Genomic DNA, 17,041 nt, shown 5'->3' on the forward strand with positions numbered 1-17,041 from the left:
ACGCTTCCAGCAGAAAAATGAATGCTTAATGTCCCTCTTAAATAAATCCACCTTCATTCCAAAACAAATGAGAATATGCAAGAAATAGGCAGAGATACCTTTTGTAAAGGAATTCCCCAGCTGCTACTGCAAGTGGACGGTGTGTGGTATAAACTAACTGGTATAAGGTTTCACAGTCTTCATCTGATAACACATCCTCGCAGTTCCTAGGCAAAAATAACAACGGAAGTTATAGTTCAGGTTTATCTGCAAAGAATACAATGAATGGTATGTCCAGCTTTATTAGACTTGATGCTCCTTAGCCTTGCAACTTGTTTACACAGATAAAGTTTTGTAGGATGTATCTACAAATGCTATCAAATGGAACTAGCAGCATTTTTTACTCATTTTGTAGAGAAACAAGAGGTCTGTACAAGCCATGAGAAGTCAGGCCCATTGGATGGACAGAATATTAATTTAAAGTATAATATAAGTTGATTAGTGGCCATGGTAAAAAGAGTAATAATAACGAAAGAGGCAAATTTTACCTCACGTTTTGATGGTTGTCATAAAAGATAATAAACAAGAAAACTTCATCTTGCAGAACAAAGTCTTTTAAAATGATTTTTTACAACAGAATTTTAAAATTTATACTCCATTACACTAGGCTTATACAGAGTCACACACAAAAAGAAACCAAAACACATTCTTGATAGCATGCTTATGCCTGCAACCTTTCTGTCCAAATACACTGAAAATCACAACATTTTTTACAGGCATTCAGCTACGCATCTTGAGAATGCCAGCTGGCAACTAATAAAGCTAGAACACACTATGAGAGGTAGCACTGGTGTTAACTACAACTTGTTACAAAACAGGAAAATGAAGCATTGAGGTTGAATAACCCAAAGAGATACCAGCTAAGTGAAGACCAAAACAAGGGTTACAGTTTCAAAATGCTTGCTCCTTACTGCAATAACAATGTCATTGGACTAAGCTACTTGAGAGAATGAAACAGCAACATATGAGATCCTTCCACTTCCTATGGTCAGGTGAGCAGAAAGAGTTTTTATTTATTATTGTGCTCGGTTCTCAGCTAGTACTAGTTTAAAATCACCTACAGCTGCAGTCCAGTACCTCTTTTAAAACTGAGGATTCATATTCCTCATTTGGTGGGAGTGACGACTTAGAAAATTAAAACCCCTTCCTGCGCTTGCCCATTTGTATCCAAGCCTGTTGCATCCTTCAGCATCCTCGCAAGTCCCGAAGTCCCAAAATATCCTCAAATCTGACTGAAAGAAAGTGAGCTCACACTAAGTAAGAGTATCGCTGGACTGTTCATTGCAAGTATTTTTTTATGTGTATGTTCATGACAGTCATAAGCACAGTAAAAAGCTGTTTAAATGGGAGAGCTGATGGTGTATCTTCAGAAGTCATGGGTCAATCTTGCAGGATAATACTTGCAGTGAATCAAAAAGAAATTCTGGCAGGTTTTGGTGGCTTCTTTTAACACACAGTTCCCTTGAGTACACAGTTGTGGTAACAGAAGAAAAAGAAAGTGCTCTGAGTATATATATCATGTAATCAACATAAAGAAAAATATTAATGGAAATTCTTATTCAGCCATCTACGGAACCGGGGAAATAGCGTAAAAATGTGCTTATTGTTACTAAACAGTAAGAAACTGAAAGAGATAACATGGTGCATTAGCATCTCTCAATAAGCATTGGCATGTCCTGCAAAGCCATGAATGAAGTATTGAATTATTAAACTTCTACAAGGTTAACAAGTGAGAGTAAAATAAGACTGACAACAAACTGCACTTACAGGAGTAAGAATGGATCACCCAGCATGCCTTTATATTAAAAGACTGTGGGAATTTCGTGAAGCCATCCAAAAAGCTTGTGTTCATTCTTTTTAATATCAGTCTGTTATTTAGTTCTTTTAAAGCCCTAGTTTTTGCTAAGTTGCCCTTCTCATTTTCTCTATACACACATTTATTTTTTTTAAACAGTGGACATCTTGAAAAAGAAGAAAATTCCACATGAACATACAGTGATCTAGAGTGGGCCAACACTGAATCACAAACAGCCAAGGCTGGAGAGTACCTCTGGAGTAGGTAGATCACCTAGTCCAACCGTCTGCTCAGAGTCAGCCACAGCAGGTTGCTGTGGGTTGTGTCCAGTCAGCCTCTCTGACAATCTGTTCCAGCGTTTGACTGCCACCAAAGCAAAAAAAAAAAAACCTTTTTTTGTATATTTAAATGGATTTTTCAGCATGAACACACCAGTCAAGTGTACATGCTTTCTGATATTCGAATTTACTCATCTGTCAGGTTTTCTCTTCCTTGCACGTTTATGGAAATAGTGAGACCTGTGAGTCTGTTTTAAAAAAAAATGTCTTGCCTAAATTGTTTAGATGACTCAAAGTGCTCAGTAACATGCCTGCAATCTCTTTGGGTAGAAATTAAGGACTTTGGGTAGAAATTAAGGACTTAAGAAGCAGTGTGGCCAGCAGGTCTAGGGAGGTGATTGTCCCCCTGTACTTGGCTCTGGTGAGGCCGCACCTCGAGCACTGTGTTCAGTTTTGGGCCCCTCGCTACAGGAAGGACATGGAGGTGCTCGAGCGAGTCCAGAGAAGGGCGACCAAGCTGGTGAGGGGTCTGGAGAACAAGTCTTACGAGGAGCGGCTGAGGGAGCTGGGCTTGTTCAGCCTGGAGAAGAGGAGGCTCAGGGGCGACCTTATCGCTCTCTACAGTTACCTTAAAGGAGGCTGTAGAGAGGTGGGGGTTGGTCTGTTCTCCCACGTGCCTGGTGACAGGACGAGGGGGAATGGGCGAAAGTTGCGACAGGGGAGTTTTAGGTTGGATGTTAGGAAGTACTTCTTTACCGAAAGGGTTATTAAGCATTGGAACGGGCTGCCCAGGGAGGTGGTGGAGTCGCCATCCCTGGAGGTCTTTAAAAGACGTTTAGATGTAGAGCTTAGCGATATGGTTTAGTGGAGTACTTAGTGTTAGGTCGGAGGTTGGACTCGATGATCTTGAGGTCTCTTCCAACCTAGAAATCTGTGTCTGTGTCTGTGTCTGACTTTGCTGTTTTCTAGCACAAGTGAAATTCCAACCTCCTTGGTTTTGACTATGCCTTCAAAGAGGCTAGGAATTTGCCCCAGTTACATTGGTCTGCAACAGTGCTATTCTGTCTGTCTTCAAGACAAGAGCAGGTGAGATGTAACAGCTCTGACCACCACTCTCTCTGAGACAATGTGCTTTACACTCAAAATTCCCACTCCAATGAGAGTGGAAGTATTTTACTTGCCTCTGGAAGTAGCAACACTTGGCTACACCTGCTGCCACTACCAGTAATACTACTACAATAAATGGGTGCCTTTCTTTTTACAAACATAAGCCAATAATCACACATTCAAATAATACTTTAAATACAGCAATAATACTGCTGCTAATTTACAGCCCTCAGAATGCCAAGCAACAGATAAAGGTTAAGCCAGAAGTGCCTGCCAGTGTTTAGGTGTCTAAAAATAAACAGGCACGGCCTTCCACATAGCAATGTCATGACATACCATTTTCTCTGCAGTTCAGTGTGAACATGGCATGAAGAAGTTGGGATCTTCTAGGGAGAGATCACAGACCCATTTTGTTCTGCCTATGGCACCAGATGAAAGGTTTCATATCTTGCTTTTTGTTCCGTTTTACTGTATGCAAGAGACGTGGCTGGAATCACCTCTCTTGGTCTGCACTACAGCTTATACTAAGGATAACAATCAAAATCACAACAGTAAAATAAAAATACACCTGATACATTTTTGAAAGCTTACCAACTTACTCTTTTTTGCTTTTAATGGCAGAGGAGGATCTGGCAGGGAAAGATTTAGCCCATGTTATTTGGCCATGGGTAATTCAAGGTCAGCATCGCAATTTTAAAAACTCAGTTTATTTTGTATTTAAAATAAATTCAAGTTAAATATACAAACCTACAAGTGCATTTTAAAAACATCGCATTGCACTGAGCACTACTATTCAAAAAATACCTCTTGAAAGCATTCTGTTTAAAATAACAGAACAGATTATCTATTTTTTATATTTTAAAATGTTATTTCCTTCATTCTACCCTACTGCTATTGCAGGTATTTCAAGATGGCACTTTGGTTGCCACACTACAGTAGAACAAGAGTCCTTTGCCACCCACTTGAAAATAGGACTCGTATGTTGCAATGCGCCGTGATTCCATGGTTATGCTGTGACAGAGCACAGGAAGATGCACATTAAACAGATGCTATATGGTATTCTGTTCTGGTTAAGAAACATGACCCTAGGAGACAGGCAACCCTTATTTTTTCTTGTCAACTCTTCAGACAGGAAAGATATGAAGATTTCAGAACAGATGTGAAGGTTCTTGACCAGAGGTGCACAGATGACAGAAAATTGCTGACAGTTAACTTCCAAGAAAGCATAAAACTGAGAAGATGGAAAAAAGGGGAAGGCAGAGAAGGCACACACCTTTGCTCCATTTTGGTCTTTCACTTCTGCTTTCTTTGCAATAGGTTTGACTCCTCTAAACGACAAAGCACTACCATAACTCTACCTTAATTGGAGTGTGGACCTGCAGGAAGCACAGAGGAGCCATGAGGAGTCCCAACGCCATTCCCTTTCACTAGTACTGCTACAGCCAAGTTACTCATGCAAGAAATCAGAACTGTGCTGCGTAATTTGCTTTACTGAAGAGAGACCTTTATGTCGCTACTTCTATCAACTTCACAGTAACATTTATTTATTTTTCCTCAATGCCACTAGACAAACCAAAGGTGGGTAAATTCCTTACGTGTATGCAAAGCATACACATCTCTCTTCAGCTTACTTTTTAGAATCACAGCAAAACACTTTTTATAGTAGAATTTTGTGTTTGAGGCCAGGCTGGATGGGGCCCTGGGCAACCTGATCTAGTGGGAGGTGTCCCTGCCCAGAGCAGGGGCTTGGAATTAGGTGATCTTTAAGGTCCCTTCCAACCCAAGCCATCCTATGATTCAACAATTATAGCATTTAAGCCTTCAACACAACTTAACTGTTTCTCTGAATAGTAACTTTCTGAATAACCTTGCTAGATATAATGCATTTGCATATGTCACTTCCTTCTCTGAAGTCCATGGCTCAGCTATGAAATAACACTAGAGAATCAGAGTTCAACTCTCTGCTGACAATGAATTATTTTCCATGGCGTACTTTGCCAATCCAGTTTTTGAGTTTCTCCTAGAACGTAACCCCTCCCTCTCCAACCAGTCTAACTCAGAATAAGAAGGGAGACTAAAATTTTATTTTTAAGTGCAAGAATGATGAATCTCTACTTGACTTGGGCCTCCTGTGCTAAGCAGAACACCCAGAACTTATAAGCCTCAGTTTCCTGATCTTTAAGTTGGATAAACCCTACTTAACACTGTCAAAGTACTGAAGTGAAAATTAACGTATTTATCAGCTCCAACAAGTAGCTTAAACAAGTCTTTAATGAGTCCTCAATATACCCACAGTTCTCACTGAGGCAGCTCTTCCAGATTTCAAATTTCAGAGCTTTGTGTTTAAAACACAGTTTAATTTCTACTTACATTTAACTAATGTGATACAAGATAATTTTCTCCCTCTTTGCTCTTTACCTTTCAAGCCATTTATAAATTTGTGTCCCTACATGCACCACTTGTAATCACATTCACCTACTTCAGTTATCTAATTACTTTTGCTCTCTTTTCCAAACTCCCTCAACTCTTTCAGGTACTTAAGCACACAAAAATGAACTGAATTGTCTGGCAGTAGCGATGCTAAACTAATTTACCTCCTGATGGGCGATGTTTGCAGTAAGACTCCTTGGCTTCTCACTGTCACTCATTTTTTCTCCTTCCTAGTTCTACTCCCTCTCAGATCCTTTGCAACATTAATGCTAACTATTATGCATAATTCAGTAGCATTAATAATTTCTGTTATGCTAAACCTCATAGGCTCATTTCAGTTTCAGGATCACACCATGCTGTGTAAAAATAGAAATCCACCAGCCCAAAGACCTTGGCATTCAATTGAGACAACATGCAACAAACAAGAAGAAAAAAAAAATCAGCTCAGAGAAAGACAAAATGAAAATACAAATATGGATTTGGAAAAAAAAAACACAGGTATATGCAGAGCAAGAGGGTTTTAAGTCAGCACTGTTTTTTTTTTTTATTTTTTTATTTTTTAATAATGTAGCATGTTTAAGTGAATCAAAAAGATTGGTATTTTCATTGCCCGTTTGGCTAGCAAGAAAGAATGTAAAGGCCAGCACAGAAATTTTATGGGCCAGTAGTGCACAGAGCAGCCAGGTATATATTCCACTGCACTAAAATGCAGTGATGGTTAAGAGAGAGTCATAGTTATTACTAACAAATATGCAGCAGAGTTCCACTGCAACTGTAAAAAAAAAAAAAAAAAACCTGGCAAAGAGGTCTTGCTACTATACTCACCCAAAAGACAGTTATGGAAACTCATAAAAGAGTGTTGCTAATATAGTAAATTTTCCCCAGGAAACTGACAGAGCACCCAGCAGACTAATGGTGAGGGGAAAATAAAAGTTACTCTTAGCCTTGCCTCTCTCTAATACATGTCATTAAATAACAAAATATGTATTCCGGAACTAGAGACAAGTCCTAGAGATCAGTACCTGACCAGTCAAGTTTATATTGTTCATTAAAAAAAAAGACTTGTTGTTAGCCAATTCCATAACATCATGATTCCAAATCAAATACAGAGAGTTCTTACTGATGGATGTTCCTACTGGTAGCTTTAAAAATGGAAACTTGATCTGAAAGGTCTTTCATGCCTCACTAAAAATGTAGTTTGTGCAACTAGTTGCTAAATTTGCAGATTGACCATCCGCAGAGAAGTCAATACAGCATGACTGAGTGCTCTCAACGTATTACATAAATACATACAAGCAGCAGTGCCATTTATACAAGTTGTCATTTATTATTCTTTACAGGCAGTGGAGTCACTGTCCGCAACATCACTTCATGCTTTATTGCATTTATCAGGCAGCTTTACTGCTCAATATTCAGGTAATGGTTTTGAACCATGCTATGCACCTACTTGAGAGCCTGAGACTTCTTTGCTTCTGCAATGTCAGCAATGAGTCCCTTCTGATACCTGTAGGTTCTGTGGCATAAGCTTTGTCCCTGCTTCAAGAAAAGCATCTTGATGCAGGCTCTTATTATGAAATCTGTACTGGATAGTGTCTGTATTGTCTGCATTCTCTTCACACAGGTTTTATAGATGGATCAGTACTAGTCACATCAAAAAAAAAGATCTGTCCTTGAATTTGCTCATTGACTTCCCAATTCTTACTTTCATCATTCTAGTAATTAAGCAAAACCAGCAGCGCTCAAAGCAGATGTGGGGAGAGGGGGACAGAAAGGAGGATGGCTATACAACAGACGAGCAAAAAGAAAAAAGCATGTATTGCTCCACACAGCCTAACTGAAAACAATTTTACAGTGTATTCCTTCTGATCATTAAAAGTATATTTTATGATGGAAAAGTGCCATTCAGAAAACTTTAGACTGTACTTACATTGAAAACCTAACTATATTTAAGAGAATTTGGGGGAAAAAAATTGCTTCAGGGGGAAAAAAATGATTAGGCTTTTATAGCTGCAGCTCGCATTAATGAGAACATGATCCCACGTAATAAAGCCAGAGACCCTAAACAGCTGCAGTGCCAATATAGCACTTGTTAGTTCAGACAGAACAAAGGCAGCCATAACTGGTGTTCAACATCTTTGTACTTCAACAATGGTGTGCTACTCCTCCTAGCACAGGGACACGTTACACACAGACACAGCATTGTGCTTTGTTCCAATAGCTACACGTCACAGAGAACCAAGTGATGTAGAACTAGATATTGTAAATACAGAAACAATAAACCCTATCTACTACTAGTGAGACACGAATAATAGTACTTGCTTCAGAAAAGCATGTTACACTACTGTGAAGTAGTCATATGCTGTTCTGATGCATACGTTGGAGTAACCTAGAGAAACGCCACTCAAATCAATAGAGTGTGAAGTCAAATAGGAGTGAGTCTAGACAATAAAGCATCACTTCAACACATGTACTTAAAATTTAATGTAAATATCTACATCACCATATTTTTGGTCCATTAACTTTTACATCATCTTCTAGCAATGACCAATACTTCTGGCTTAAATGGAAAAGCAAATGGCTCAAGGCTATTGGACAATGCACCATGCTGTACGTGGAGATAAGCACCTGCATCAGCAGAATTCAACTTAAACTCCAAAACAGAATGGACACTTACAGAGTCCTAAAATCTCAACTATATTAACAATGTAATGCAGTGGGTTTTGTTATTCTTATTTTGCTCTGAAAAAGAGGGACAGAGAATCTACTCTTCATATATTTTGCAAAAAAAAAAAGTTGTTTCTAAAATAAACATGTTTCTCAAGGACATATTGGAATAGGAATCATGTACTTCGGTAATGTTAGTCTAGTTTTTTCCCACACTTTCAATTTGACATTACTTTACCAAATCTATGGCTGGCAGGTAATTTCCCAACAAAACAACTTTTCTGTTACTTTTCCACTTCAGCAAAAACAAGATGCCATATACTTATTCATTTGCTGTCAGTTAGGCTGCTGTGGGCTTAATAGCTCCCAGATTTTCTGTCATGGAGCAAAGAATCTGGAAGCCCAAATTCTAGCAATAAAGTTCAAGGCTTCCTGCATCAGGTGGGGAGACAGGGAAGATGCCAGAGTTCCCTGAGCTCCTAGTCAAGACCTGGCTACGCTGGGACAGAAGACTGTATGGTGGGGACTTCCCAGGAGACAGACAGACAGTCTATTTGAGAAAAGCCAAATGGAAAATGCTTTGAAATTTTCTTTCGGGGGGAATTATAAAGATAAAAATAATTGTTTTTCATATTTTGTTTTCACATTGAATCTGACCAAAAAGGTTTTCTTAAACATTGGTGTTTCCCACAGAAAGAAAATATCATGTCTTGAGCAGCTTTAACTGTAACTCATATCCTGCTGGGACCAATTGTTTCCCAGCATGTAATTGATTACAGGAAGATTCATCAGGATTTTATCTGGATCTTGTTGCCATTAAAACAATACAGTAAGTTAAAAAAGAAATTATTTACTGTGACATAAGCATCAAGAGTTTCATGGCTTGAACTGCTACTTCATGGTCCTTGTCCAGAGGCATGGACACAATTCGATCCTAATGGATGTAAAATGATAATAAAAAGATGTAACATGTTTTGTTCTCAATAAACATTATTTTTGCTACAGATAGATCATCTACACTAGTAGAGCAGAGATTTATTTTTATTTCAGCAGCTATTTCCTAAGAGACATAAGGCAACTTGATTACTACCAAGTAGTTCCCCAGCCCCTGAAAATTAACAGCATGTTAATTTTTTAACTGAATTAATCATGCAGTAATATGGTATTTTTTTTAATAGATGTAATGTATGCGTTCACAAGAAATCAACTACAGTCTACAAATTAAAAGTGACTGACAACTTGTTTCTAAGATGTTACTACTGACACTTCAATATGTTAAATGAAGGTAAACCTCAAATTACAAGCATTATATAATCAGCTCCTCCCATCAACAATAAGGTGTGTGTATCTAGACATTACAGAAGCCAGTGCCTTGCTGGAAAGATAATTAGGAATTAAGTCATAAAGGTGCTTCGTGAAATAGCGGTAATATTCCTGACCTCTAGAACTCACCCTATTGCACCTTGGTGCACATATATACATCTCAGAAAACAGTGGAAACTTTCCTGTCCTATGTACTCAAGAACTGACACTCCTCAGTGCAGCCTACAACTTTAAGGCATATTAAACCTTCAGAATTGCTTGTTTGGGGACTAGCAGCTTTCTCACTTATATATCATTTCTAAATGTCTAGATCCATTTTGCTTTACACCTTCCTTTTTCTAACCACCCAGATGTAAGGTGTGGAAGTTCATGAATCCTCACTTTGAAAACTCAAGGGTAACAGAGGAAGCATGTGAAAATCCAGCTTGCTGGAAATGGATTGACGATTATATATTTACAGTTCCCATCACCAAGAAAGCAGTATTTCAACCCTGGGAGATTTCAGATCTGTCTGTATTTGCTGTTCGGATTTCTTTTCTTTAGAGGAGAAGGAGGGGTTGAGTTGGTTTGTTTGCTTTTCACATTGGGGAGGTAGAGTTTGCAATAATCTAGTTATATAGTGCCCTCCACAGAAAGAGAGATCTCAGTGAGAACAGACTGGAGCTGTTCATCAGCTTTTGAATACCAATCCTGCAGATGCATATACAGCATACAGTAGCTTGTAACAACCTTCCTTTAACAGCAAAGAGAGAACATCACTACAAAACTGTTTAAAACGGGTTAATCTTAGATAGCCAAGATCCAATCTGAACAATTTATTCTTAAGTTACCAATATTAATCTGTATCTTGTTCTTCAACGATGTTCTAAAGGTACTTCTTACTACTAACAACTGCTCTGACATATGGGTAAGTACTGCACCTTTTGGAAAAAAAAAAAAAAAAAAAAAAAAAACAAATTGCCACCACATGCAGGCATTGATTGTGTGCTGATTCAGAGGGACTGTGGTATCAATCCCCCCTCTCACAGCATCTTGAGCTTTCTTATTCACATACTGAAAAGATCCTAAAGATCCTGCCCCGCTGGGATAAGAATAGCTGATTAAATAGTTACAAAGGGCAGGATTAAAAAAGTAAGGGCTCACTTCTTAAATGAGTCAAGGTGTTGGAATATAATAAAAGTATATACATATGTTGGATGTGATAAAGACGTGTACATAAAGCCTACAGGGTCAGTGAGTCACAGAACAAGCTCACAGAATTTCAGGATATCGTCTGACTTGTTCAGATAGGAGGTAAGGAATCCTTCTTCAAGAGTCATACTGACATGGTAGATCAACAGAGTCATTCTCGCATCAGTGTAATACATGTGTAATACATAGCTAGCAGTGTAATACATGTGTAATACATAGCTAACCAAATATCTAAGAGCTTAACCAATTATCAGGAATAGCAAAAAAAGGAACAGCTGGAGTATCACATTCTTTCCCATCTGTCAAAGATCCTGTAAAAAAATCTGGGCCATCCTGGATAAATGATGCAGATATTTAACTACAGTGCATGTTAACACCATTTTGTGCATAAACTACAGTGAAATGGAACTGTGAAAATTCCACAGAAACAGAGGGAAACACCTCTGCAAAACTCCTTCATCCACTCAGTCAAGCAGGCTGCTTCTGCAATACTCTAAGCTTCTGTCACTCAAGGGAGTGGGGAGATGAGCTCTGACCAAAAACATCACACCCTGTGTACACACCCAACCCAGACTTAAAAACTAGAGAACAATCATCTATTTACCTTGAATCTGCTAGTAAAGAGATCCATCTTGTAAACAAGTTCTTTTCTGCTATAAATTCCCTGCAGTCCCAGAAGACACTTCAACCGCACTTCAGGTTGCTACAAGACAAAGAGAAATCTGCTAATATATTATCTCTGATTATTTACTGCTGGCATTCTATTATGCAAATAAGAGTTCTTTGCGGGTACCTACAGCAGATTACCCAAATACCACCTCATTTTCTTTATTAGCGATACCAGTACTGTTTTGTATGTGTGCTTCTCTCCCTCTCTCTTTTTCCCCTCCCTCCATCTGAGAAAGCCTGCAATGAGCCAAACTTAAAGGTGACATCAAAGGTTGTAGGCTCCCTAAGACTCAAAGAAACTCTCACAGATGCTACAGCTATTATAAGCAACAGAATGCAAAAGACACAAGAATTGTGCTATTCACCTGTTAAAGATATACAAAGACAAGAGTATGGATGACCTACTTAATACAATCATCACTCCTACGTATACCAGACTTTGCTTCCTTTCAACATTTTGACTCAGACAACAGTTAAACTCCAACAAGGATTCCAAGCAATTCCAGTCCAGAAAAACCTCCCTGAGGAAGATGTGCACCTTAGAATTGCACCAGCTTATCATTGTGGATTCTCATAGAATCACAGAACGGTTTGGGTTGGAAGGGACTTTAAAGATTGCCCAGTTCCAACCCCCTGCCATGGGCAGGGACACCTCCCACCAGACCAGGTTGCTCAAAGCCCCATCCAGCCTGGCCTTGAACACCTCCAGGGATGGAGCATCCACAGCTTCTCTGGGCAGCCTGTGCCAGTGCCTCACCACCCTCAGAGTAAGGAATTTCTTCCTAGTATCTAATCTAAACCTACCCTCTTTTAGTTTAAAGCCATTACCCTTTGGTCCTATCACTACACCCCCTGACAAAAAGTCCCTCCTCAGCTTTCCTGTAGGCCCCTGTTAGGTACAGAAAGGCTGCTAAGGTCTCCCTGGAGCACCTTCTCTTCTCCAGGCTGAACAACCCCAACTCCCTCAGCCTGTCTTCATAGGAGAGGTGCTCCAGCCCTCTGATCATCTCCATGGCCCTTCTCCGGACTCGTTCTAATACATCCATGTCTTTCTGTGCTGGGAGCCCCAGAGCTGAATGCAGTGCTCCAGGCAGGGTCTCATGAGAACAGAAGTAGAGGGGAAGAATCACCTCCCTCAATCTGCTGGCCAGGTTTCTTCTGAGTAGTGTATATCGTCGGCTTATGCTGAGTTTTTCATCCACCAGTACTCCCAACTCCTTCTCCTTAGTGCTGCTCTCAATCCGCTCATCACCCAGCCTGTATTCATTTTTGGCATTGCCCTGACCCAGGTGCAGGACCTTACACTTGGCCTTACTGAACTCCACAAGGTTCACGCAGGCCAACCTCTCAAGCCTGTCCAGGCCCCTCTGGATGCCATCCCTTCCCTCCAGTGTGTCATACATACAAATATTACGCCTTCTCCCCATTTCTGTTTTACTCTAGAATGCTGTATTTTAAGCATTCTAAAAAGAGACACATTGTTTTGAGTTTGGCCTAGTTGGTGAATTTAGGCAAAATAGTTCTCTGTGTTACTTCCTGCTGTTCATACTGCTGCTTCACAAATGTCCCACAAAAGAGGACTTTTCCCTGACCCAATTTTTAATTCGTCTCATGTCTATTGCTAAACCTTTCAAATGACAAAAGCTTTGGATGTCATTAAGAAATTTATTCTGAGAATCTAACATTAAAAAAAATCACAGTGTTCCATAAACTTAGAATGCTAGGGATATCAGCAGACACTTTAGGCCTTGAATCAGTCTCTTCATACTTATTCCTTATTTTTTCCTGCTAACAATAGCAGTAGGAAAATTCAAGGAAAGCTAAGAAAGGAGACCACCTACACATAGGCTATGTATTGCTACAAGTTCCTGTTCACCTGCTTAGGATGGAAAGCAAAGGATGATATCCAGTAGCAGGGTCTGACCAACAATTTTACATAAGGCAGCTTTTTACTAGAAAAATAAAGTATAAAATCAATAGGTGATGACAAACATTGCTCTCTAACCTGCCCGTAACTCACCAGCAGTATATATTCTAAATCGTGTTCACCTTTAAAATTAAAGGCATTCTCTGAGAAAGAGACTCTTGCCCCCAATTGCTGCTTCATACACCCACAAGGGCTCCACAACATACAACTCGCTCACAAGCAGTCTCAGCTTGGAACCCATCACTGCCTGCCGCCAGAAGTGACACAGGCAGGAGCTTTGCACACTTGCACAAACTCAGCTCAGCCAGCGTACTGCCATTCTGGCTTCAGCTGCCCTCAGTATTTTACCATGAGGTTTTCCTTGTGAATAGGGACTTTATTTGTGGTTGGGATAAATAAATATATATTTTTAAAATGTTTCTGATGGTTTGTTGGACGATCATATAGCCCTTCGAGCACAGCTAGTGATCAGTCACTTGCACTTGTCAGTCAGGTGGCATTCGAGTGTAGGTTTGCAGATATATGGTTTAATACATTAAACTAAACCACCTGCTTTCTTCTAAGGTATCCACTTCCCACGCAAAAGCTCTCAGTCATAACCCTGTAAGTATGTTTGAGAAAGTTGTTTAAGAACTATGAATGCATAACTACTTCTGTTATGACTATTTCTGCTGTCTTCCTATGTTTTCTGCTGCATTTTCTCCTTCTCAGCTACCCTTCTGTTTCCAGATTCATCACTCCTCACAGCTTCTTGATCATTCAAATCTATTCCACATCCCTCTCAAACTATCTCACCACTCACCTTCAGCTCCTTTGGGCAGTAATGTAGGCAAGTACAAAAAACAACTAGCCCTTCAGCATTCCCTTCAGCACTTCACTATTCCCTTCAGCAAAACTATCATTCTAATCATTCTAATCTTGACAAATACCTGCCTGTTTTGTCTTTCAAAGCCGTGACAGAGTGAAGGGGAATTATATAAGCACATCTTCATTCGGGATACTCGGAACATACGCTGTCCCTCAGCTGTATCATAGTGTACTCTGACCCTGACCTGCAAACAGACTGGCAGGAAAAATCAGTAAGATGGTGAGCAGCTCTAGTGACATCAAGGAGCTCTACATGGGCTCCAGCACTGTTTAGACACATTCAGTTATGAGATTTCAGTGTTGCTGCAATCAAAGAGACGGAGCCATTCAATAAGCCTTGTAAGTACAGGCTGGTACATGGATGATTTCGAGGTAGGGTTGAGTCACTGTTCCTCCTCAACACCCTCCAAATAATAAATTGTGAAAAACAGGAGTATTCCAAAACTAGACGTGAAGAGCGAAGACAATGCAGCTTAGCTGTCCTGTCAAAGTAAAACATAGTTTAAAAAAAAAAATCCTGTCCCCACAAAAACAATGTCAGTATATATGCAGAAAGATGATTTTTGGAAAGAAAAATCACTCTTTTAGCATGAATACTTGAAGAAAGAAGTACTTCAGAAATTGTCATAACAATGGGATCAGTTTTTATAGCCACGTCGCATGGGAGGTAAACCTAAAAACCTCTTCAATTTCCTGAAATTTGCCAGGAGTATCACATGGCCAGGACACAAAAGTTCATTTTAACAGATTTTTTTTTTTCCCCCACAGGATTTCTTTGGGTATTTTTTTATAGTCTAGTGAGAAAACCTCAGCAACTTGCCCTGAAGTTCCAGACAAAGCTAGTCTAACATGCTGGGAGGTCTCAAGTGTGTGCACACATGCGCATGTATATCTGTGCACATCTCCATTTTCATTGCCTTTGCATTCCTCTCTGCGGGTTCTACCTTCCACCTTCCCCATCCTTACTCTTCATCATCTCAATTTTTCTGGTCTTTAACTCTGAACATTTTACACAGAACTCCCCTTCGATCCAGCTGCTGATGTACTAGCTATATACCCCTTCGGGTGCCTTTGAGCACAAGTTAAGTGCCTCGGTTTCACAAATGCAATGATAGGTGATTGGGCTTATGTATAACATTGCTCAGTAGCATAGGGCCGTCATATTTATTGTCAAGTGTTGCTTGGTCTTCAACAAATAAAGTTACGTTATTTCTAGTAGACAAACTACCTGAAAATGTATCTTTATAGCACTGTTCCACAACTCTTACTGGGCCAAAGAGAGATATTCATATACAACTTTGAGAGTATTACCACTGAATCTGGAGAACCCTCTTGCACATAGGAAATAGCCTTTCATGTAAAAATACCATGTTTCAAATCAGGGTATAATGGCAAAATGGTATCTCATGGGGAAGAATGATTATATTCAAATAAAAGACTTCGCTAACAAAACATTAATTTTACACTTGCTTTTTTGTTGTCCTCTTTAAAGTCTCCCAAATGACTGAACCTAATATTTGTTTACAATGCTGTAGATGATCCTGGCCAGATTTCTCCCCACAGTTAAACAACCACTGAAGTATTCTAACTCTGGGGCTTAAATTATTTGGCAAACGTCTCTATGTTATATTCTAAAAGAAAATTGGCTCTGGGAGATGTCAGTTTCTAGCTGCACACCACTATCACGGTGGAATGGAAATGCTTATTAAGGAGGAATGGAGGGAAGTAACATTCAGATGTATTTAAAAGCACTGCTGTCAGTGTCAGAAATGCCCTGCTCTCATTTTGGAATTGGGCAATTTAACAGTGGCTGCAAATCACAAAGCACAGCCGGGACTGCAACCACCACTAGTGGCATACTACCAGGCCTCAGCCAAATGTGGAATATGAAAGACTTCTCTCTCTGCTTGCATCTGCACCACTGCTTCCACCTACTACGTTTTAGACAAATAACCATTTCTAGTTTCCAACCAATTACAGTGGAGAAGCTATGTGCATTAATCAAAGACACCAGCTGTTAATTTTCACTGTACAGCACTGGGAATGGAGACACATCATCGTCAAAAATTACTTCTTATTCTCACAGTTTGAGAATTCTCCCAACTGAACAAACACTAAAAAGATATTCTGATCAGATAAAATTCATGCAGGAAAAGACAACAGTTCCTGACAGATTTGTTGCTTCTGAAAATCTGAATGCTACCTTTACAGAAATGGCAGAAAGCAAGGAAAAAAGAGGCTTTGTGCTCCCCCTCCTGGCTTTGTGGTAAACTACAGTTTTGTTCACAACATGGACGTTACCCGAAGTTGACATAAAACTGAAGGTGTCAGAATTTGTACAGATACTACATACACTTTAAAAGGCGGCCTGCAAGAAATACAGTGTACCAATTCCAGTAGTTAGCCATTCATGATAAATATACCTATCTCCCTAAAATTTGTCATGTATTTTAGAAGCATGAGAAAAAGCACATTTTTCAGTTACTTTTTTTTTTTTTTTTCAAATGTGCATCTATTTGAAAAGAAAAAAAAAATATTAAAAGGAAAAGGAGAAAAACCTTTGGGAAGTGACTGAAATAGACTTTCTGAAAATAATCTCTGTATTCCAAATGAGAAATAATGCAGGACTGAAGACTGTTGTACTATAGGTACTATATCTGTTCATCTTTATAAAATCAGACAAAATTTTAAATGTAGCCATCAAACCTAAAATCACAGTTTTAGTCAACCTTTAACACTGCATGTGCTCAA

The 17,041-nt window shown here is 39.4% G+C and overlaps 1 protein-coding gene across 2 annotated transcripts in view; it reads right to left on the minus strand.

The window, feature by feature from the left end:
- LOC118253587 (cohesin subunit SA-2-like) overlaps positions 1 to 17,041 on the minus strand; it is a 63,002-nt gene that overhangs the window by 25,185 nt on the left and 20,776 nt on the right. For both annotated transcript variants that reach the window (XM_035558095.2, XM_035558096.2), the window contains exons 12-14: positions 11,432 to 11,530; positions 9,168 to 9,247; positions 99 to 206 (exon numbers count right to left, since the gene is read on the minus strand). In XM_035558095.2, the coding sequence (XP_035413988.1) occupies positions 99 to 206; positions 9,168 to 9,247; positions 11,432 to 11,530 (287 nt within the window). The remainder of the gene's footprint in view (positions 1 to 98; positions 207 to 9,167; positions 9,248 to 11,431; positions 11,531 to 17,041) is intronic.

The sequence above is a fragment of the Cygnus atratus genome, chromosome 1 (genome assembly GCF_013377495.2).
Source record: "Cygnus atratus isolate AKBS03 ecotype Queensland, Australia chromosome 1, CAtr_DNAZoo_HiC_assembly, whole genome shotgun sequence".
Classification (NCBI taxonomy): domain Eukaryota; kingdom Metazoa; phylum Chordata; class Aves; order Anseriformes; family Anatidae; genus Cygnus; species Cygnus atratus.